Raw genomic sequence first — 25702 nt, 5'->3', positions numbered from 1 at the left:
CGTCGATTAATAATACGCTTGATAGATTCACTAAACTTGTTTTATTTAAAAGTAGTAATATGTCTATGTATTATATACATGTAACCTTGGCAAAGGCCATTTTGTTAGATTCATAATATTATTTATTAGGTTACTACTTCGATATTGTACGCTTACAAACTCGTCGACTGATGGTCACTTTACCTTGTATAGATTCAGTGAGCAATGACGATACGTCATTACGTTTTGCGTTGTTATTAATACAAGGTGTAATGGGAGCACATTAAACATTAGTCACTTCTTTAAATATATAATTTAAGATGATTATTTCATGAAATATCCTTTTCAAACTTGTTAAAATTAATATGGAACCAAACGAGAGCAACTCTAACGAGGTCTTTGAAGTTGGTTTCGAATTAGCGAATATTTTGCCATTATTATAATTTCCAGACAAAAGTTGCTTCTGTATTGACATAAATAATTAGGATTAGTACCAAAATGAGGACAAACTTTATTTATTTCCCCTAATTGAATTTAAATCCAAATTTAAGTCTTAAAAATCTCAAAACTTAAATTCAAAATCAGAATTAAAAGTTGCCGTATAAAATTTACTAATTATAGTTTGTTTTTTTGTTTTGTTATAGTTTGTTGCGGTGTCTTTGAAATAGCAATTTTTTAATATTTTTTAAATAACGGAGTACTATGTGTTATGAACCCCAATTCAAATGATAGGAAACGAAAGATAAAGGTTACTATTATATTGTAGGAGTTCAAGAATATGCTTGAGAATGCAAAATGGACTGTACAAACTCGATTGATTTAGAAAGATTTGTTTCTCGTCATTACAAAATTAAATTAACACGGGAGTAAATTGTATACATTACAAAAATAATGATTAAAATCAGTCCATAATTTGTGCACGTATCGTGCAAACAATACAACCAATACTATCCTTAATTCGAAGTTTGTTGCTAATAACGTTCATACGGTACATTAGATTTGGTTGTACTGGCGAGTATTACTTAACCACCGAGCCTATTTTAATGAATCCCTGCTTTAGACGTTTGACATTTGAGACTCATCTTTGCGCCACACTTATTGATGGGGCAGGATTTCTAAATAAAGCACAACAGAAGTTTGGTAATGTCGTAGGGCGTAGGGTAACACTGACTTTGGATTGTTAGATGATGTTAATATGAACGACAGTCGTTTAGTTTTAGAGCTCGATTTCATTAAATTTTTATGTTGAAGAAATCTTTATTTATTATTTTGTAATTAAACAAATCGTATAAAATTGTAAATATACTATTACTTACAATGAAAAATATTTTGGACAAAGCCTCACGGTAGTGAAATAAAAGCAAAAAGAAGCCATGGTAGTTGTAAACAATTATCGCGAACTTCTATTTACCACATAATTGTAACAACTGTACTGTAATTATGAGTAGTTATACAACTATGTAATTTTTATCTTTATTATACTCATGCAGTTAGTGTGATTGAGTCATTGTAATAATATGCTAAACGTCTGCTAATCTGTTTGCAGAGAGCGACGCCTGTGGGGAGCCGGGCTCGGGGCACCGAGGTTCTTTGCGCGGCGCCAACAAACTGGCACGGCGCGCGCGATCGTTCAAGGACGACCTGCTCGAACGCATCTCAAACATGCGCTCCCCTGCGCAGCAGCACCATCCGCCGCATCTCTCGTCCGCTATCAGGTCACTACCAATATTATCGTTCATATCCGTTGATTAGGTCAGTGACAGGCTAATTGATATATTGCGTAGGTAGCTATTTCGATGTCACCTAATGCTGTGTAGCTTATGTTTATTGGTATCGTTATAATGTAGCAATTTTATTACTATCGAATGAAATCATAGTTTTAAATAGTTTTTAAGTGATTTATTTATAATTCTGAACTATTTTACAATTCTTTGCAAACGATAGGGTTTACTGCCATGTTTATCCAATATCCAATATTTATTTTTAATATTAATCTTATTTTTTTATATAGTTATAGTTATTTGCAAATAACAGATCTTGGATGACGTTGTGATGATTGAAACTAGTTTTGTTGCGAATTTACTTGTAGACACAATATTTAAATTTCGCATTCTAAATTTAAATATTTGGAGTTGAATGTGTTTACGAAACATCCCTTCGTCCATTGGCGTTTTGTCATGATTGAAGTCAAGGGCACAAAATGTGCTGTTATTGGAACTTAATGTTATGTGTAAAATATTTTATTGATAAAGAGCATGATTTGAGTTACTATTAATAACAATTATATGCAGTAGCATGTATTTGTCGGCGCCGAGTTGAGTGAGTTTACTTTTTGATAGATGACTGTAGGTGTTATAGTACACCTAATATCTATGATAGTATAAACGGCATGGTGCTTCTGAATAGATCTTCTAAAATTTGGGAGATCCACCGAGTAAATTTCACTCAAAATATTAAATAATGGTTTTATTGTATAGAATATTAAAAACATATATTGACTTTTATGAGAATTGACCGTTTTAAACATATTGCCACAGTTTTCAAATTGAGTTTTAATGCTGTTTTGTACTAATTTTAATAATAGAAACTTATACAGTAATAGGCTTTCAAAAATATTAAAGTATTTGCTGAAATTGAAAAATATTGTTCGAATTTTGTACAATTACAATAAGTTTACAATTTGTTTATAACTGTCTAGAATTCCGGCATTTTGTGGGTTCAAGACTTCAGAGTGCTCGATAGTTATTAATTTTAGTATAGTCATTACGCGTACATAAGAAATATGTCATTCGCTCATGGTCACTAACCAACCACATTTGGTTTTAGGGTTTTTTGACCAGTTATTACGATTTCAAAGAATATATTGTCATGCTTGTGGTGCTCACACTTTGCATAAATATGGTACAATTAAATATTTGATATTTTTTAATGTTATATATAGAGCGCCATGTTTTACATAACATACTCGTACAAATATTGCGACATGTTGGGGTAGATTCTGAGGTGCCATTTTAGTTTTTATTGTAAGGATCGATATGAACTATTTTTATAATAGATTTAAGTAAAAATTATTATAAATTTAGTTTATGTGGTAAAATAATAATTTTACGAAATTATCATTTTAAAATATTGGGTTAAGAGATTTTATAGAAATTGACACATAAGAATCGGCTCTAATAAACTTAAAATACTTTGTATATTTTTTTGACTCCTACATTTAAAATTGCAAACTATACTTTGCTTATTTTTAATTTCAACTTATTCTTTTCTCGTGTCACATTTACGAGTATCTTAATATATAAAAATCCCATGTTTATTCTTTAGTCTAGTCTAACACCGAAATCACAATTTTAGTGATTTAGTTCATGGTTCACGAATGGGACAGAGGTGCCCAAGCAAACGACTATTGTACAAAGTCGCCCTCTGATAAATTTTAAAAATAAAAAGGTAAATCTCGTATTTCCTCTAACTTGGTAAATTTTATCCCGATATGAAAAATTGAGCCCTTAGGTGGCGGTACACGGCAGAACAACGTTTGCTGCTTTAACTGCTATATAAATTATAAAGATACATACTCTCTACCTATAAAAGTATCGTCATATTAATAGCGTATGATTTGTGTTAGTATTTCTCAGTTTATTATTAGCAAACATGATATCTCAAATACATCAATGTTATCTATGAACATGTGTACATTGCTGTGAAATCCACAAGTTGTATTGTTTCTTATCTAAATTGATAAATTTACATACATAACTTTATCTTTACTGGCAACGACGTGACATAAGAAAGTCGCTCCTTTTATCAGTTTTATCTGGGCTACCAGTGATAGAACAATGCTATTGTGTTACTTATTTAATTTTGTCTGCACCACATTTTAGTGGCGTGCGGTATCGTTCATGCATATCTAACCTTTGTACCGAATTGTGTGAAACAGTGTTTTAGTGAGTTACCGTTGGTACTCGACTGTTTTAACGGGGTTTGTGCATCAAAATTAAATGTGGATGTTTATTATGAGTCACCGTGCGTACCGCGACTGTCGCACTCATTAGGGTCTGTCACTGAAATCTCATTAGTTTAGTGCGTGCAATGTTAAGTGATTACATTATAATGTCCGCGCCCGGACTGTCCGCGTGACTGAATTGCTTTTTATTTATTATGCGGTTGTTGGACTTGCGTTTTTATTATACTTGAGGTTGTTCGAAAGTAGTCTCTGAGTGAAACGTTCAAGTTACTAGTGTGATCGAGTGTTCTTTACGGTTCAGGCGCAGTGTTCAGGTGATTTTAAATGTCGAACGTGCCGCGGTCGCCTGTCGGTGATTGGTTCAATAAACATTCGAACAAATTTCAGCTGAAGTTTTCTAACAATGGAAAAAGGTACAATTAATCCTTGTACTATTTATAATAATTGTTGTACTTTTGTATATTTAAGTACATCACTTTCGTTCATTCTATTTATAAGTTTATCATATTTATAAATAAATGATTCGTGCATGACCTTCAATGTTTAATCGTTTACTTTAGTTCCTGTGTTACTAAATACAAATTTATTCCTGAAACGTTTACTAAACATTATCGCAGGGGAAATTACGTATATTATTTATTTTGTGACATTACTATAATAGAAGTATAACAATAACACTTATCTATGTTTCGAGATTTAGTTTTATTTACAATAAGATATAAAAATGTAACTATTTATGAATTCATTGGTATTTCTAAACATAGAAAATGTTTATTATAAGTATTTGGGTAATTTAACGTTAATATAAAGAAGTTGCGGAAGTCGATTTCTAATGACTTGTATTTTCACTCTAATGATCATTTCCCAATATCGTATCATACACAATGACTGACTGTCAACATGGGTTAATAGTATTATTTTAAGTATTGTGTTTTTGTTTGCACACGCATTCCTGCTTATAGTGAGGTGAACTGAAACCTCCTACTTGAATATCAAATATAGCTTAGCTTTGTTATTCGTGACATAGTGTGGGCTTGCATACTAAGCAATCTGTTTTGCAATACATTCCATGCAATTATATTTTTAAGTATTTCTAAATTGTCTTATGCATTATAGTAATTATATAACTTATTAGATATACCTACGTTAATAAATTTGTCATATTGTTTTTCGCCAGAATATACATAGGTATAAGTGTATAAGACTAAGTCACGCTTTATTTTTTTAAAAGTAGCTGACAAGGGTGTTTAGGGTCAACTTTAAACCTAATTTTTGAAGAAACAAGTTAATGCTTTTTGAGTATTTTATTTAGAATAATACAAATATTTGTATTCATAAGTATATTTGCTTATATAATTATTGGTCTAAATGCTTTCTATGTGTAAATGTACGTATTTACGAAGGAATTATTTAAGTATGTTCATCGATTGTTTTTAGTAGCCATAATAGGCACAAGTTCTGCTTAGTTTAGGTCTAGATGGTGCTATGTGCTATTTATTTATTTAATTTGTAGTCTAAACGGTTTGGTGGATGTTTCTAAATACTATATGCTATTATAAAATAAATATGGTGCTTTTTTTTATACAACTTAGAATGGCAAACAAGCTGACCACCTGATGGAAAGTGGTAACCGTCTCCTATAGACATGAGCAGTACTATGGACATAACAGAGTATACTGTTTCACCCATGATACTCCCCATGCGTAGCCATTCCTGAGGACTCAGGTGTTATTCCTCCGTACCCAGTAAATTCACTGCCATATTCCAACCTTCAAACCGAAACACAGCCATGCAAATACAACTGCTGCTATAAAATGTCTAGAAATTAATTTATAATGTGGGGGTTTTTTTGTGATATTGTCACGTACATTTTTTATATGATTCATATACCTATTATGTTCATTGTTCATGACATATGTTGGGATTGTGACATTATAAATCGTGGGAAATTATCAGTCATCACGCTTTTGACTAAGGACTAGAAAATTGTTCATGTAGAAATATATTGTATGGAGTATATATTATATAGGTTAAGTTCATCTAAATTTTCTAAATTTCCTGTATGGTTTAATAAGACTTTAATAAAACTCATAAATCAAAAAGAAAAACTTCGAATCAGGTATCATAAATTTCATAATCCTCGAGATAAAATTGAATTAGATCTACTCAGAGAACGCTGCCATAAGTTTATAAATATTTGTCAAAAACAATATCATAATAAAATAGAAGCTAACATTTGCAAGAATTCAAAATTATTCTGGCGATACATTAAAGATAAACGTAAAGGTCAGTCGACCTTCCCCACAAAAATGAAAATGAACAACATTACAGCAACTACAGGTCCTGATATTGCGAATTTATTTGCAAGTCAATTTTCATCAGTTTATAGTTCAAATGAACCCACTAATTCTAAATATGTTCCTATTACAAATAATCATATATTTAAAATAAAAGTTAACGAATCTGAGGTCTCTATGGCAATAAAACGTCTAAATATAGATAAAGGTTCGGGCCCCGACAATATCCCACCACTTTTTATTAAACGCTGTAGAACTGCTATCACACTCCCACTAACAATAATTTTCAATCGGTCTTTACAAGATGGTGTATTCCCTACTGAATGGAAAAAAACAAGGATTTTGCCAATATTTAAAAATCATGATCAAAAGGATGTTAAAAATTATAGGCCTATATCTATATTATCATGTTTATCCAAATTATTCGAGTCACTTCTATATCCACACATATTCACCCATATTAAAAATTATTTGACAGAATTCCAACACGGTTTTTATAAAGGTAGGTCCGTAGAAACTAATTTGGTTTTAGCAGTGTCTGATATAGCTCGCGAAATAGATAATGGTGAACAAGTTGACACAATCTACACAGACTTTAGCAATGCTTTCGATAAAGTAAATCATGTTGTGTTGCTAAACAAATTGGCTGTTTTTGGAATAGAAGGTTCTCTACTCAGTTGGTTTAAGTCATACCTATTTCAAAGGCCTCAGGAAGTAGTTATTAATGGATTTCAGTCTAAACAGTACTATGCAGAATCAGGCGTACCGCAAGGATCGCACCTGGGTCCCGTTCTCTTTTTGATATTTATTAATGATATTACATCGTATATAAAATACAGTAAAATATCTCTTTTCGCCGATGATTTAAAAATCTATCGCACAATAAAATCCATACATGATGCAGAACTTCTGCAAAAAGACTTAGATGGTGTTGGGGAATGGTGTACTTTGAATGGTATGTTACTTAACACAAATAAATGTTCGTACATTCGTTTTACTCGTAAAATTAAACCTCTAGAATCACGTTATTCTTTAAACGGTGAAAAACTGGTAGTTGTTAGTGAAGTTCGAGATCTAGGAGTATTGCTTGATAGCAAACTTAAATTTAATGTACACATAAATAATATTGTCACACGGGCAGCACAAATGCTTGGTTTCCTTAAACGTTCTTTAAAAGGCTTTAAATTGAGGCAAACTAGATTAATTCTTTATAACAGTTTAGTACGTAGTCGTTTGGAGTTTGCCTCTGTTTCCTGGAATCCAGTCTACAGCTCTTCATCTCAAAGAATAGAAAATATCCAACGAGCATTCACTAGACACCTAGCTTACATAACCCGTAACATATCGCATAGGCGACCTTATAGTCAGAGAATGTCCTTCTTTAACATTACCTCTCTTAAGACGCGTCGTATGATTGCAGATTTAATGTTTATTCATAAAATTCTCAATAATAAAATTCATTGTGCAGATTTACTGAGTTCACTCCAATTAACGGTACCTCTAAATTATCCTCGACACCCTATAACTAGAACATTTAGCTTACCGCGCTGCAGAACAAACCTAGGACTGCATCAACCTCTGGCCAGGATTAGTGCGTCATACAATGAAATTAATGCCAAATTACCTGAAATTGATATAGTGTACGATAATTCGAATTCCTACAGGAATAAATTGCTGAAGCACTTTGTACAACAATCTTATGAACATTAACTCTAATTGTCATAATATATATTTTTTTTAATATTTTTTTTTTTTTTAATCTAATTTACTCATAATCTTATTTTCTGATTTTGCTCACAACTTAGATTACATGTTTATTTTTGTTATTTACTTAAATTTCTTACACTGTATAATTACGTTAAAGTGAATGCTGTGAATACCTATAATAGGCATGTGCATTAATATTGTATTGTATTTAATGTTGTTATACCTATATGTTATAATGCAATATGCTGTTGGTGTTCCATAAATAAATAAATAAATAAATAAATAAATAAATATTATTTTTAGTATTTTTATAGCCTGGATTTAAATGGCTCTCTGACGATGTCTTTTTTATTATTTCTTTAATCTAAATTTAAAAAGGATTTTCACCGAATCTTATATTTTAAAACTTTCCCAACGAAATAGAATAATTCCTTAAGTTTGTTTTTTTTTTCGTGTTATCAAGGCACATCAAAAGTACGTGTATATATGCTAAAAATGCATATAAATGATATTTGTTATCTTCATGTTATGCAAAAAATTTATACAGCTTAATGCCTCTAATGTTTATCTAATATATGAAGAATATTGGCGGGCTTCACAAAAGACTTAATATTTAGGGTTTGTCCGAATTTGCAATTATACACGCCCTAATTATAAAACACAACATACATTTAATATATAAAATATAAGCTTCTCGTATTTGAGATAGTTTTTTTAAAAACATAATAACTTTGTCGTCTATAACAGATAAGCAAAAATTTTCATTACGTAAAGATGATAAGTTAATAAGTTTTTAAATATAGACAACTTAGAGAAATAGAATATAATGTATAGATAAATTATTGTGGGTGAATAATTGTTTGAAATTATAAAAAAAAAAGCAAAAAAGATTGAAAAAAAGATTGTTAAATATAAAAACGATGTGCGATTTTCGAAAATTTTTGGTGCAACACATAATAGTATTAAAAACAAAATAATATTTTGTTAAAAATGTTTTGACTAATGTTAGTATGGTTAGTTGGTGACTGTACCAGTCATGGTTGGCGACAGCGTTGCAATTTTTGTTTTTGTTTTACAGATCACATTCCCCGCACAGTCCGAAACTTCGGAACATGGGAACGAAACCCGTTACGGCTGAGGAGGGGGAAGTCACGCCTGCCAAAGAACTGGAACGGCTAGTCAAAGAGGTTTGCCAATGCCTTTTTATTCTTTTTATTTGTGCTTGCTCTTTCATCCAATAAATTGCATCTATTGTCGGTACCTACTAACGTGAAGTTTTTCACTGTTGCAGGTTACGTTTGGTTTGAAACACTTTTCGGATGTTATTACGAAGAGGAAACTGGAAATGCTTCCCGACAATGGCACCATTGTTTTCGAATCAATTGCAAATATACACAAAGGTAAATACGCTCATTATGCAACAAATACAACGGTGATTTACCTTTATGTTTCTAGTTGCGTTGAACAATGCCGTTTTTGTATGATCAAACGAAACTCGCACCTATCTTATTGTCATATTAAAGTTTTATCATTAATTATTAAGTTAAATTTGATTTTCAGTATGTGACAATATATTTCTTTGTTTTGTATTAATTAGAATATTATTAAATATCATAATTGGTAATTATATTTTTGTTTTAATTTCAGCAATAAAACCATATAGCAGTCGGTCACCGACTTTAACGAGCGCTGTGAATAGGCTGTGCACAGCATTGGCCATGTTGCTACGGTTGTGCGATGAAATCACAGCGGTGAGCTTTCGAGCGGACGATGCGAAAGAGGAATTGGATACCTCTGCGCCAGCTCTCTCTCCCGACCACGTCAGTTCAGTAGTAAAATCTGTCACCACTGCTGTAGAAGAAGTAGCGGCGCTCGCCCAACAACATATGACCCGGCCCGCACTCTCCCCCCGGCCGGCTCTCGTCTCGCCACGTTCGTCAACACAACGAAACTCATTACCAGGTTATTGTTCTAAAATGTGTTTCTTCTATAATAATATATTAAAATAACATGATTGCATCACGGTCTTTTGGTCTAGTGACTTAGGTACTAACATATCTATCTTATAAACATTCTAATGATCGTGAGCTCAAGTTTAAGCAACAAAAACAAATCTTCGTTTCCATTTAAATTCTCGACTAACTCTACGGTGATTGTAAACATCGTTAATAAGCCTAATTAATTTGTGAGACGGCGGTTGGCTTCCGTGTCCCGTTAAATGTAATTTCACGAAAAATGGACATGTCGAGTGTAACGTTTACTACAACAACAGTTGACTAAATCCATTTACTATACGTTATTATAGCCATTAACACTTTTTTTTTTATTTAAATAAAGCTTTCATTTTATATATTTTTATTGGTAATGATTTGCTCTTTAAATCATCATTATAATGTTCTTTATAAATCTCATTTACATAAATTGATATCAATTATTTAATGTTGATTAAATAATCCAATCGAGTCAAGGTTATTGATAAAATATTTCTTTCCAAACTAGGCACTACTTTCTTCTTATCGAATATGCATAATATGGAGATTATCTATTGACGCTTACAAGTTCAAGTGTAATTTACTGTGTTTTCACTTCTTGATTTCCATGAACTCGTAACTATTATACTGTATTGATTTTATAATATTATTTCTATAGTAATTTCTATTTAATTCTATATATATGCTATTGAGTCGACGATGAATTTCTTGAGGATAATATATCGAAATCGCAATATTATATAATCAAGTTTGAGTGTACTTAAAATTAAATAAACCCCTTTGTAAAATCTGGGCATTTATGGTATTTTTAATGGTAAAAGTGTGGTAACGAAGCGTTGAAATAGTAAGGTCAAACTTTATATCTGCTATAATAAAAATTTATTGTATTCTATTCTATTACCATACGGTGGGAGAGCATTTGATGTCAATTTATAACTTTGAACAATCTAGGCAATTAGTGACACCCTTAGTTTTTATAAAAATTTGTCAAGTATGTCAATCATGAATGCCTGTGAAGAATAGAACGGGTGTTACATTAAATTGTATTATATATATGGTGTTATTTCTTATGTATTTTGTGTACGCCGATAGCTGTCTCTTACTATCAGATAGAACATCATCTTTACCCTTTATAATAAAGAAAAGTATAAAATAATAATAACAATTGGCAGATATCCCTCTGACGCCTAAGGAGCGTTCATTGCTAACTGGAGAAGGAGCATCGGAGCCAAGTGGTGTACGCGCTTCTCACTCTTCCGAGTCCGTACTAGACGCACCTGACTCGCCGCCGCCAAAGCCCGCTCGGCCCATCCGGTAAGTAACTTTCGAACGAATATCGGAAAGTGGTTTTACTGGTAGTGTTTACGAGCTTTGTTTACATACATCATGTTTTTCGAGTTTTGAACCGATGTTGAAAAGTGGGAAGTTCTCAATTTTGAATGTTTATATGTTACACGATATTCTTACTAATTTATAAACGGATTTCAATTACAATAAATTTTTATTTACTTTCCCAATGTTAATTTGTCAACATTGCTGTTTATTAAAACATATGTTAGCGTAGCCTAGATTATTTTTTTAATTATTTTTGAAAATTAAAGTTTTTTTTTCTGGTATATAAAAGGTATATAAAAGTGCAAGGATTATAATTATGATGATATGTTTTTTTTCTACGTACATCGATATTGTGCTAATTAATTTTAATAGCTAATTATAAAATATATTTTCTCATTATTTTACTTGCGACTTTCTAAATAGTTACCAGTTGGAAGGTTTGATGTGAAAAGTGAGAGTATAATAATTATATATGTTGCAGGAAAATCGAGTTGGCCCCACCTCTACCGCCCAAGCGTAAATCTGCAAATGACAATTCTCTTCTAGCGTTGTCCATTGATAGGTCAGTATTTTTTTACATTTTGTATTGAATACATTCTGTAAAAATATAATAAATATTACATGACACTTAGCTTCATGTTTGCAGCAAATATGCGACTTTTATCTTTTTTTTATAATATTTAGACTTTAATTTTATTGCGAAATTCTCTTAAGGGAAACTTTTGTATTGAAACATGAATCATAAAACAATTATTTTATTAATTAAAAATAGATTTGTAAAACCTGTGTTAACGCAAAATAATATGCTATTGATTAATGATATAGACCTTGAACTATTGAAATTTTATTTGATAATTAAGTATATTACACATAGTTGATCCTATTTATTAAATTAAAATACAGACTTATATTTAGACCATTTTTTTAATACATTTTAATGTCACCGCTGTGATATTTTTATTTGACATTTGTATACTATTTGCATAATCCAAAATGTACTGTATTAGCATAATTTACATATGTAATATAATAGATATACTTGATTATTATGAATATGAATGACTAAGTTATTATGAGCAATGGAGGTGCCACTTCTCTAGAATATATGTCGCCATTACTTGCGATCTCGTCCGCGTGACTACGATATATTCATCCTCGGGAATAAAAAAGTAGTCTATGCCCTACTCAATTCCATATAGTGACTGGTTAAGCCGTTAAGGCGCCAAGAGGTAACAATCATATAAACTTCTTTTACAATAATATCCGTTACGGTATTTTTCGTTGTTATTAAAGATTTATAATAAATGGAAAATAATTTCTCTCTCCCTGAACTAAACTGAACTCAAAGTGTTAATTTCCACATAAACAATAGATGATAGTTGTAACATAACAATGTTCTTTTTATGTTCTAGGTTGTCCCTCCAATCACATAGCAGCGGGTCTTTAGATTCCATGCTAAATGTGTCCAACGATGAAGAGCGTAATGTGCATGACGCCAATAATCACGACAATGTGTTCACTACGACCAATGATATTGTTGGTGAGTAGAAATTTTGTTATTTTAGAGCTATCATTAACAATTATCGATAGATTTATTCATACATGAAATAATGTATAATCGTATATATGTACTTAAGTTTTATTTACGTAATTTGGTTATTGCGTATAGGAAATTAATTTACTAATAGATTATTTACGTGTGTACTAAATAGGGGGAAACCATTGTAAATAAGGCTATTATGAGGGATAAATTATACCTGCAATTCGTATAATTTTTATGGTCGTTATATAATTGAGTGCATTTGTAGTATAATCATGATAAAAGTAACATAATATTACATATTTAATAATAAGCACTATTAGTAGAATTGTGTATAATTTTATTTTTGTTATAGAGCTCGAAACTCTGTATGGTTATCCATGTTGTCTTTTTAAAATTACAAGGAAAATCTTGTGTAATCATCTTTTATTGACTATTAAGTGCGTTAAACATATTGTTTTCGTGATTGATATAGACTTAATAGATATTTTTATAAATAATCTTAAGTATTATGGCGATAAAATTTATGATATTTTTTTTTAAATTACAAATGTATACATAAATAAATGTATTACAAATATACATAGCTAACTTATTTGTAAATTTTATAATAACACTCATATTATCCTTTAGTCTAAAATGCATGTCCCCTAAAAGAAAGTGGGCTATGATTCTATGATAGTCATCATATAAGGGCCCGTACATGTGAGTGTTGGAACGGTCGCTGTAGCTGAACCGGTTAGGATAGGTTCATTGGTTTATTTAAAAACATTTCACATCTATGTTATTATGATAATTAGGTCAGTACTTGCATACTTCTGTGTTGTATATCTATTTAAAGTGACGTCTGAAAGAAACTTATTCTCTTGTCTGATTTTTCGTGGCTACGTTACGCGATTACTTCAATAATTCTGAATATCTATTTACAATTATGTTTGCGATATTATATTATGACAATTTTTGCTGAGTCATTCTCATATTTGATAGTTATTAGACATACCTGCAATATTATTATACGAGTATAAATTATTTAATGCCCCTATTACTACCAGTAGTAGTACATACGACTTAATATTATATGGTCAAATATTTATGTAAAGTTGTTACACAATTGGTAGCAGTATTCTTTTAGCTCTGTTATAAGAGAAAGTACACCCGCGATTGTAGTAATTATTATATCGTGATTTCACCTAATTAAAGTAGGAAATTATTAACATACATTGAATTAATTCATGATAAAAAGAGCAGATTAGTAAAACCAATTTGCGAGTGAGGAATTTTTATCAGGTTTCTTGATTCAGTCGGCTACATATTTCCGGCAACCATTTCTAGTAATACGATTGCATAGTTAAGTCCGTGCAATGAATATATTTCATTATAGATAATAATGATAATTGGTTGGTTTCAATATTATCTATTGATTTTAATTGTTAGTTAATTAAAATTTAATAAAAATAGTGCAGCAGACCTTTTATCTGATTTATATCTATACTAGTTTTTTTTCCTTCGAGATAGTACGTATATTACGTACGTACGTATATAATATTGGTAGATTTTTTTTAATAGTTGTTATATTTAGTAAACAATGCTGTATGTCTGTAACAAACAAAAAGTAGCAGCAAGTGATAACGCATTATATAATAATTTTACAAAAAGTAATTCTTTTCGACAAATATACGTGCTAAAACAGGTTGCCATGCATTGTCAGTTGACACTTGAGTACCAAGGTTACTTCTTTATATTGGTTTTGGATTGCTAAGTAATGCTATTTTTATATACTCATATGATATTCTACAGGGTTGTGCAGTTGTAATAGTTCGGGCGAGGTGCGTACGTCCCTCGAATCAGCCGAGTCACACCTCAGTACAGCGCACATGCATTCACACACCAACCATAATCGGTATGTTACCCAGTATGTATGTATAGTATTGGTGTTTTTCTTTTTATTAGTTTCTGGAATACAATTAAGTAGACGTAAAGTGTGAAGAAAAATTAAATTATTAATAGAACTTTTGATTTAGTTTAAAAAAGCTACGTATAATGTTTATTTGATTTGAAAATTAGATAGGAATTTTTCTTTGAATAACTTTTTATATTTTGACTTTGCCTATGTGATTTAGAATAGAAACTATGTGGATAAGATCAGTATATATAAATTTTATTCAAATTCATCCAATTTTCACATATACTATTTAGTTTAGAATTATGATTGTCGGAAAAATATCACTTCTAAAGTCGCGATTTATAGCCTTGATAAATTGTTTTTCTAATTACCTTTGTAGTGTGGTTTTTAGATTTTATTTTTTCCGACATTAAGTCTAGACTATTAATAGGAGTAATTAAATTAATTTCCGTTCTTTAAATTATTTTAAAGCTTTTCAAACGAGTCCGGGTTTGTCTCCGTGGGTCACGCGGAGATCGCTACAGAACAAAATTTCACGTCATCGTTCTCTACTCATCACTACTCAACTCATTCTGATAGGTATACTCACTTTTCCCTTTCTTGATAATGTTTGGTTTATTTCTAATTGTTTGTTTATGTGTATATAATTTTTGTTGTTTGTTTTTAATAATTTTCTATACAAGTGTTAATTTAAATAGTGGCCATAGTGACCAAACTTTAAATGAAATTAAAAGAAAGGAATTTTGCTATTATTGATATTTTAATGTAAACAACGTTATCATAAATTATGGCTACTATTCATGTTAACACCGATTTTAATTATATTCTTACGTGTTTATTTTTTTTTTTCATTTTTCTGACAAAGATTATCAATATGAATGTTTAATTACACGAAATAATATTTCGTTTATTATAATCTTTAGAATTATTTTAATTATTAACTATCGCGTTGGTATCATAACTGTAAAGATATGGCCGTGAAATTAGCCTGTATTTTTTTATGATTTGAAAAAAAAAACCTTATAGTGCTTTCCATATTTTGATAGGCAAATGTTCATCTATTAGTCAATAATAAATTTTGTTAAAAAAAAGTAATACATAGTGAAGCCTTATTCTAATAGCATTGTCAATCCGATATATTCGTATTGAAAATCTTTGTGTGTTCAAGCTTCCTGTTATTGTTTTTGCAGTCATTTTGACAGTACAGACTGTATGAGCGAAGTGAAGTGCACACGACAAAGCTTTGAGAGCCGCATGAATATTATGAATATGAACAGTGTTACCACGCACTATTCTTCTAAGTGAGTGTCTTTTCTGTCTTTGAATGATGCTTTACCACACCCTGCATACAACGTATTATCTTTATAACTCCACACAACTATTTTTTCTATCTATGCACCATCTTATAATCAATCTTGCGTCATATAAACTGAATTCAGTTTTTGGTTTGCATTATTTACGTTATTAATGTTGTCTTTCGTTTATTTATGGATGAAATATTGATATTATTTCTTATTATGACAGTGTTTATTTTTCCATGCGACAGTTTATGTTTGATCAGATAGATAAAAGTACGTCACTACTATCAATCTCAAGTATGTTATTACAGGCCACTAGGCGTTTAAAGCACAATACACCAACGAAAGAACATAAAAACTCACAACCTGGCCAACGTGGTAATAATGGATAATATCCTTCTTTAATCCTGTATCGTATTTATCGTATTGTGCATTGTCATTAATAATAATAATCGATCACTATAATGAATGTTCTAGGTGCCTATAACTATAATTTATTTGATCAGAAATAAAAGTTATATATCAAGTTATAACGTTATTATGCGTTAAACTAATTCAACCATGAATAGGATGACCATTGTTATTTAATCTTATTAATGAAAATAGCAGCAACAAATCAAGAATTAAAATTATAAATTGCAACCTGAATTATCTTATATTGTAGTAGGGACTAATAAATGAAATGGTGCAGATCTACTCGTATTTTAATATAATAAGCCCTAAATGCCTACTGCCCATTAAGGTTGGTTGGCCTTTTATCTGAATTATTTCGTGTCAGTGACTATACTCATATTTTAGTTGTTTGTGAAACGGTTAATAAATCAATTGTTGAAATATTTCATCTTTGGAGGCTTTTGAGGAAAAAAAATAATACGTCATATTAATCTCTTCGTACGCAATTTATTTCGAGTTATGTATTCGAGTTTTGAAACTTATTAATTTTTGATTTAATTAAACTTATATGTCTGTTATATATATATGTCTATATAATTTAAATGTTAACATTATTACTTATTGTGATGGACGATAACAGAAGAATTGAGAATACACAAATTTGTTTTTAATACATTATAATTTTTTGAAAAATTAATTTTAAAATTAGAATATATTAGTTTTCTATGAAAACTTTCACATAACCCAAGGACGTAGATCTGACGTTTCGTAACACCGTGTTCAACAGATTGGCAAGCATAACGTCAGACGAGAACGAGACGCCGCCTGAGCTGCCGGCCAAGAAGACGCGGCGCATTAATCGCGCCGACGTTCAGCAACACTTCCCTAATGTCGAAATCAGGTGATGATTTTAACCTTGTTATTTTATACCGAAATGTCTATAACAACTTGTTTAATTTTGTTTTACTATATACTAATGTGTTAAGTTAGATTGTTTTTCAAAATCTATAAATAAATTGTATACTTTTATTGTATATTTATTATAGTTAAGAACGTTTTGATGGCTCTGTTAAAAGATTGGTTTTATTGAGTTGTACTTTTTTAAAGTTACTATTTGCATGTTTGGATAGTATATATGTTATTTTGGACATGTGAAGGGAAAATCGGATAAAAAGATGATGAAATATCTACAGTATTTTTATTTATTCTCAGTATTATATTTATTACAGACCATTTGTTATCTGAGGGAGGAAAAAGAATAAAGTTCAGGAACTGGTATATCATAATATTGCTTACCTTGTAAGGAAGAAATAAAAATATTTCTTTTATACTACATTAGTAGCAAACAAGCTTATGACCCGTTTAATGGTAAATGGTCACTATAGGCTTATATCCGTAAACATTCGTAACAACAGATGTTACATGCTGTCTTCATTTGCTCCTTTTGAACGATTATATAGATATTGTAGTCCCTAAGGAAAAGGTTTAGCTTTGTTTAAGTTATCGTTCACATTTACTAAAAAATTAAAGTTAATGCTACTGCGAAAAATAATTTATAAAACCCATCAAACATTTGTTACTTTCAGACAAAGTCCAGTTTGTACAGTGCACGGCGAAGCGCGGCCTCACACTCTCGCAGATCACAACCCGCCGCGGCCGCCACCGCTGCCTCTCAAGAAAAAGCACAGTGAGTAATTTACTGTATACTTTAGTTTTTATAAATACAGCACTACACGATGCACTTAATAAATGGATATTATTAAAAATGGAGCAATACACAGGCATGTGAGATGTGAGCATTAAATCAGTATTCATAATATACGCGTCTTTTGTTTCTAAAATAGAATTTTATGTAAAATATATCTGTCTCAGATACTTGCTTAACCAATATATGCATGAATATGCGTTAGGTCTATTAAATTATGCAATATCTAATCATTTCCAATATATAAATTGTCTTTTGGTGTATAGAAAAATCTGACAATATAATTGTATTAACTGTTTCACTAAACTGAATCACTATGTTTCTTTTTGGCCAGTTCGATGTGAATGATATAACCACAAATACATGTAAACTAAATGTTATATATATATATATATATATATATATATATATATATATATATATATATATATATACATATAATAAATATGATATCTATCTCAAAGATGCTCTATGTATATAGGGGAGGTTGGGTTTACTGAAAGACAGTTGATTGGCTTGTCATATGGGGTTTTAACGGCATGTTTGTCTGTTGTGCCGGTGCGGCCCGGCAGTGTTCCAAAGCGTCGCATACAGCGGTGAGTGGATGCATGCGATGCGCTCTTACAATTCAGAAAATAGGCCCGGATTTGTTGAATGCAGCAGTTGTATTCTGTCATAAGTTTACAGTTGACGGGTCCACTCCACATATAGACAAATTGGAGATTTATTCGATACGCTTTTAGCAAATGTAATATAGCTTTTATTTCAGACATTTAGATTAGAGATAATAATCATTGTATGATTTAGATCTACATCTGTTTTATCTGTTTCATACTTGATGATTGATGACTGTCTCTTTCTTGAGGTACATAGTATGTGAGACAAAATATGTTATTAAAGTACTATGATCGCCTTGCTTCTTTACGTAAAGATCATTCGTGTGTTGTAAATAATAGGCTTACGCCGCTTGGATGTCTGTTAACAATAACAACGGAATTTTGTTCGCGCCGTAGTTATTATCACCTATGATGAATGTAATTAGCGCTTTATTACAATCATATTTTGCTCATGCTGTTTCATGTTAATTTGACGGTAATAGTATCGATCAACGCACTCTTGTCTAAGCTCATAGTGATTGACTAACTGAATATAGCGCTAGCTCGTTTATTCTACAGCAAAATTAAAACTTACCAATACTGATTAGTAAGTTGAAAACATTTGTTTTCATATTATGGGTTTGCCGTAGAATAAGAGCGACAATTGAACTGAACGTGACATAGAATTTGTGATTGTACAGTAATGGCGTATATGGAGATGTTCGGAAACTGTAGTCATCCACCGAACAATGCGGCAGCACCTCCTGATCTGGTCCGGCACTCTATTCACACATATACATTAGGCTGGTAAGAACAATTTCTACTCTTTTCACCTTATGTTATTTTATATATCGTAAAGTTTGCAAATATTACTATACATTTATAAGTCTATTTATATACTCGGTCGAATTATTTCCTTAAGCCACCGTAATGTTTTTTTATGAATGTTAAAAATATTGGATGTAAGAAATTTATATACATAATTCACATAACATTTAAGAAAATTAAAAAATGTACAATGTATTTTTATTATAAGTGTATATTTTAACAATATTGGAGATAGATGTCATCAATGTATGTAGTGTATTTAATATTATATGAATGTTATTTTGTAGTGGCCAACACATGAGTGCGGGCGCTATTACGGTGCAGCGTCATCAACAGGTTCAGCGTTCGATCGCGCAGTCATTCACAGTTCAGCACTTTGGCACCCCACCTCTCAGGTACTAATGTGACAAGAGATATTCCATGTATCATATTAAAGCGTCCTTATAAGAGGCCTGCTAGAGGTTCACGAGCGTACACATGGTTGTGTATGTGAGATATGCACATATCTTTAGACTCTGTGTGGGTATATCAACAATGGGTTATTGTTTCATGTTTCGTTTGAACATATTTGAAGTTGAATTTGTAACTTTTGTAATTCTTCATTAAAGAGTTCAGAGATGTGCGCTCACTTAATTGTATTTGTATATTGCAGTATAAACTCTGAAATCCTCTATTTTACTATTATTTGTACCAAAAAAATTATCATTAATACTAGTATATTTTTATTATGCTGTGCAATAGGTTATTACATCTAAATTACAAGGCAAATAACAATTTGGTATTATCTTTTAATATAACTTTTCTTTTGCAGCGGATCAGATGAGAATATGATAGCATGGTCGGGAGCTAGCTCCATTCCACTAGAACCACCTGCTTTGCCGCCTAAAATTAACAAAAATAAACAGGTAAATTTAAATTCTCTCCATCAGTAGATAATATAAAAGTAGACTAATAGTAGATTTTAGTTTTGATCAGTCATCAAAAGCAGTTAAAAGTTTTGGTTATTTGAGTATAAATGTGTGTACGAAACGAAATAATTAAATTTTTTGTATTTTGGATATTACTCTTATTTTTTTTTATAATATTACAAAATGATTTTGATTTCTTTTTCAGTTACAAGTAAGCTCAAGCAATGAACTTTTACCTCCATCGTCGCCGCGACCGTCTTCACATAACAGTTCGGCTGATGAATCGATCTTAAATAATTTGGTATGTTTTTAATTTTTCTATTTAAAGCATGAATTTATCTGAACAAGAAAAATTAAATGCTAATTTTATTTTTCAACTTTATTATTATTGAAATATCGTCTTTTTTGTTCATGAGACAAATATTCTAATAATAATCTCATCAATTAATTATGTTTATCCAGAAATGTTTGTTTCAGAATTCGGATGAATCCTATGTGAGTACATCTACTCCAGCAAAATTCCCAGTGGAACATGAACCAGAGCTTTTACAACCGCCAGCTCCATCTCCTGTACCCTCACAGGTAATAAATTAATTCATTTAAAAAATGTATATTCAGAACTTTTAATTCAGTGTTGCAGCAAATTAATCTCTATGGTTTTATCTTTTTTATTTGTAACGTTAATTATGGGAATATGATATTTAGCTCTCACTGAAAAATTTCATGCTTTCAGACCTGAGGGCCTAACATGAAATAAAATTTCGGATTCAATTTCGTGTTTTTGTTCATAGCAAATTAACCCAGTAAATGAAGCTTAATATTTCGTTCGTTATAAATCCTACGATAAAAGTATAAAATACCGATATTTTAGCATTCTTAATATTTTTAAACGGTGTGTATCATGTAATTTTAGTATTAAATTTGTGTTTCGTTCTGACCCGAAATTTCGGAAAATATTTCAAGTAGACCCTCTGATTAGTTAGTCAAAATTTAATCTGTTGCTTGGTTGACAGTATTATTATATTTTAGACATATGTAAAATGCCTAGGGTATTTTGGGGTATCTAGTTAGAATACAGAGGCAAATGTATAACATTACTATTGAAATTGTTTAGTAATGTATTTATTTATAATTACTTACTAATATAATATTTTGTATTGTTCCAGAAAAGTGAAAGCAGTATAGATCCCCCAGCGGCGACAACAGAACAAAGTAGCAGTCCAGCACCTACAGATCCGGAAGATATTATATTACAAACTGATATTAGTTCTTGGTTGCTTCTCAAGACGCCTGCTAAAGACGGTCCGGAGGTCCGAGGCGGGCATCCCGACGCACTCATAGTGCTTGCCACTAAAGCTACCAAAGGTAACATCCATTGTATTGCATCATATCCATTACTCAAGGGAAATAAAGGTCTAATATTCATTTGCATGGGAAATATGATTGTTTACTATGAAATTTTTCTGACTTGGTAGCCATGAACTATTTAATTGTAATACAAATATTCATAACTCAAGGTGATATAGGCATGAATTGCATTGGTTCATCAAAGTCAGTTATTGATACTTATGTCCACCAAATGACTGCAGTTTTCTGGATAGAAATTATTTTCTTATTTCTTATTTACCTTATTGTAATGGTAAAATATTAAAATATCCAGAAATTTGTGTCATTTATAATCTCATATTGTGACGTCTTATGTATCAACCAACATGTTCAGCCAGAAACATATCTTTTCCATTGCTTTTAACCTTTGAACTTAATGCTTTCACTTTACAGAAACGGACGAGTGTAAGTGTTCAATCATTGTATGAATTGGGGCTGAAACAGACTGGTTTTTATACTAATCTATTGATGCTTGTACTAATGTTGCTTCATTGTTTCACTTATGTTTAACATCGTTGTACTCACTAATTTGATTGTTGGAAGAGGCTTGCATCTAATCACAGCACATGAAGCTTCTATTTTAATTAACAAATGTATTTTTGTTCCATTTTTAATTAGAACTTTAATTTTGTTTTATTATGTTGTTAACAGCTGATTTATATATTTTGCTATGTTTTATATCGTATCGCTTGGTAAATATCGTAACACATTTTTTGAAGAGTATACTTATAAAAATATGTGATTTTTGCATTCCTATTGAAAAACTGCCAGTCTTCAAAGTGTGTTACAAGCTTTTTCATTTTATTATAATCGATTTACTTTTCGACAATTCCTGCGATTATTCGTCATTTATTTCTGACGTGTAAATTATAATATAAATATAAGAGTAAACAGTAAACTAAATAGGATTATGGAATATTAACATTATCTGGGGATTTTTTTTCGTAAACGACACTATCCACGTAAATCAGGATAAAAGTATCTATATATTAAATTGAGAAATAATTTGGTTGTGTACTAAATTTCATTTAAATCTGTTCAGCTGTTTGAGCGTGATTAACAAATATCTTAATCAATTATCACTGCTTTTAACTATTGATTAAATAATTGATATGTATTATAAGATGAACGTATGTATGTATGTTTAGAAGTTTTTTACTCTATCATGTTCAAATGTCTAATGGTTTATCGAAATTCAATTAAAATTTAATCATTTATTGCTATTTAATGTTGTAACAATATAGACCTTAAACTATTAAAGGTACATAATCAACATGAACCCTGGAAGGGCACAGTAATCATATTAATAAATATTATATAAAATCTTATACACAAGACTATATCTTGCTTTAACATAATAATATATATTTTTAACGTAATTCATGGGGGTAAAACTACGGCGTACAACTAGTATGATAATGTTAAGACGATAGACGTTGTAGTCGCAGGTACTGTCGACGGGTAGTTCCCGTGCACGGTGTAACAGTAGCTTGTGTGCGCAGACTTCGCGTACCAGGAGGCGTTCCTGGCGACGTACCGTACGTGGGTGTCGCCGAGCGGACTGGTGGCGAGGCTGGTGCGGCGGGCGCGGCACACGCGGCCGCGGCCGCACGACCTACGCTCCACGCTCGGCCTGCTCACCAGGGTCGTCGCGGATCTCACGTACGTACCACTAGTCTATTTCTCTAGAGTACTCTAATGACTTGCGCAGGCAAGAAACACTTTGTCCATCATAAAAGTTTCCTTTGCATAAACTGTGTATATATTTTTTACGTAATTTAGAATAGCAAACAAGCTAACGGTCCATCAGATAGAAAATGGTAACCGATGCCTATATACATGAACAACACTATGGATATAACAGAATACTGTACCATGTGTAATGACACCCATTTCCTACAACGTTCTGGGCATGAAAAGGAATGATGACATCATATTAAACAGCTGTGTTAACATTGCAGAGGGTGGGATATGGTAGTGAAATTAAAGTACGGAGACATATTATCATAATCCTTAGCAAGGGCAACGCATCAGCATCCCAGTGTATAAATGAGGTCTCTCAATGCTAGATATTCTTAAGGACTATGGTATTTTCTGTTATTTAATAAAAATGGAATGATAACTGTACTGTCGGTATACGCGTGATAGATGAGCATGAAAATAAGTCAGTTGGTCCTCCTATGCATATTATTTCATAATGTATGTATGTAGTATGCAATTTAAATTTAAATTGCTTTTATTATAACATAACTAAAATTTAAGCCCTCAAATATACCCTTTGTGCTTTAAAATTTGGACAGGCGTAACACATATGTATGTATTGATAAGTATAACAATATTAAATAACATTACAGGATGACTGATCTAGATCGTCCACTAATGCAAGAGATAATGGAGTTCATTTATTGGCTAGTCGATGTTGAGGAGTTGCCTATTGCAAAAGCCTTACGACAGATACTAGTCGACAAACAAAAACAGTTGCATTTCCAACAGGTGAGTGTTATCGTTACCCTGTTGTATGTTAATGGCATTTCTACGACATTTTAAAAATAAGAATTAAATTGTTACAAATTTTGCGCGGATCGGTAAATTATCCAACTAAGATTGAAAATGTAAAAGTTTGTAAAGATGTTTGCATTTATATTAATCAAATAACCGAACAGATTTAAATGAAATTCAGTACACGGGCAGAGTGTATTATAATAACATATATTTTATTTACTGATTCATATGGAGAAATCCGCGAGAAACAGTTGGTATTCAGTAATAAAGAGTCGAATTTAAAATAACCTTTTTTTTAAATAATTACTAAAAACTTTTTTAAAAAATTGACTAAATGTCTGCCTAGTGATTGTATTTATAAGATACAGGTTTATAATAAATAATACTGAGGTTCAATTGTTTCTTTTTTCAGACCAACAATAGATATGAATACGACACACCATGCTACGGCAGCGTATCCCTCCGGCGAGACACTCTGCTGGACTTCAAAGCGACTGAACTCGCAGAGCAAATGACGTTACTGGATGCTGCTCTCTTCGTTCGTATCACTACCGCTGAAGTGCTCTCGTGGCCTCGGGACCAGTCGGAGGAGAGCTCGCCTAACCTTACCAGGTTCACGGAGCATTTCAACAAAATGAGTTATTGGGCCCGTTCCAGAATATTGGAACAGGTAAGTTTTGGTTATTTTTATTATTTTATTTTTATTTATTAAATATAAATGAGTTTACTATAGTGCTCTTTAAGATTACCAAAATTATTAAATGTAAGGATAAATATATTTTTCAATTACAAGATATTTATCTATTATTCTTATAACAAATTTTCTTTAAAGTCGCTGCCCACGTCAGTATCGTTGTTTATTTCTTTTAAACCATGCAAAGGATTTTGATTTGGGTTTCTCTGTCATTTAAATATTTTTGTATGTAAATAAATATACTTATTATACTTTTTTATAAGTAGATAATTGTAACTGTGTGTTATTTAATCTTTTTCTTTCAATTTGTTTATATATAATAATTTATTGCAGGACGAGGCCCGTGAACGGGAGAAGTATGCGAGCAAATTCCTGAAAGTAATGAAGGCGCTCCGCAAAATGAACAACTTCAACTCGTATCTAGCTCTGGTGTCGGCGTTGGATTCTCCGCCGGTACGGCGGTTGGGCTGGCCTCGGGCGATAGTAGATACGTTGCACGACCACTGCGCGATTATCGACTCCTCCTCGTCCTTCCGCGCTTACCGGCAGGCTCTTGCTGAGACACAGCCGCCGTGCATACCTTATATGTAAGTACTTTTATATCAGACATATGTATGATGATTCTTCACTAGATGGAGGGTAGCAATTCAAGCAGGTGTTTCATTGTAAACTGTCA

General features: G+C 31.4%; 1 protein-coding gene across 8 annotated transcripts in view; it reads left to right on the top strand.

Moving 5' to 3' along the window:
- Positions 1–25702, top strand: part of LOC113522741 (guanine nucleotide-releasing factor 2) — a 48452-nt gene that overhangs the window by 18685 nt on the left and 4065 nt on the right. For 4 of the 8 annotated variants that reach the window (XM_026908538.3, XM_026908537.3, XM_026908543.3 and 1 more), the window contains exons 2-25: positions 1526–1694; positions 9026–9134; positions 9239–9347; positions 9595–9909; positions 11111–11252; positions 11755–11835; positions 12686–12813; positions 14611–14713; positions 15188–15295; positions 15907–16017; positions 17195–17308; positions 17994–18094; positions 18685–18708; positions 19410–19515; positions 19824–19931; positions 20348–20441; positions 20650–20745; positions 20922–21026; positions 21611–21809; positions 22224–22235; positions 23333–23492; positions 24185–24323; positions 24745–25002; positions 25360–25613. In XM_026908538.3, coding sequence (XP_026764339.1) covers positions 1526–1694; positions 9026–9134; positions 9239–9347; positions 9595–9909; positions 11111–11252; positions 11755–11835; positions 12686–12813; positions 14611–14713; positions 15188–15295; positions 15907–16017; positions 17195–17308; positions 17994–18094; positions 18685–18708; positions 19410–19515; positions 19824–19931; positions 20348–20441; positions 20650–20745; positions 20922–21026; positions 21611–21809; positions 22224–22235; positions 23333–23492; positions 24185–24323; positions 24745–25002; positions 25360–25613 — 3145 coding nt within the window. Of the gene's footprint in view, positions 1–1525; positions 1695–3806; positions 4357–9025; positions 9135–9238; positions 9348–9594; positions 9910–11110; positions 11253–11754; positions 11836–12685; positions 12814–14610; positions 14714–15187; positions 15296–15906; positions 16018–17194; positions 17309–17993; positions 18095–18684; positions 18709–19409; positions 19516–19823; positions 19932–20347; positions 20442–20649; positions 20746–20921; positions 21027–21610; positions 21810–22223; positions 22236–23332; positions 23493–24184; positions 24324–24744; positions 25003–25359; positions 25614–25702 lie in introns of those variants that run through there. The other 4 variants (XM_026908544.3, XM_026908542.3, XM_026908539.3 and 1 more) reach the window with 4 other exon arrangements.

Source organism: Galleria mellonella, unplaced genomic scaffold (genome assembly GCF_026898425.1).
Source record: "Galleria mellonella isolate WM207_F2 unplaced genomic scaffold, CSIRO_AGI_GalMel_v1 utg38, whole genome shotgun sequence".
NCBI classification, from domain to species: Eukaryota; Metazoa; Arthropoda; class Insecta; order Lepidoptera; family Pyralidae; genus Galleria; species Galleria mellonella.
This window is presented reverse-complemented; position numbering and strand designations above follow the sequence as displayed.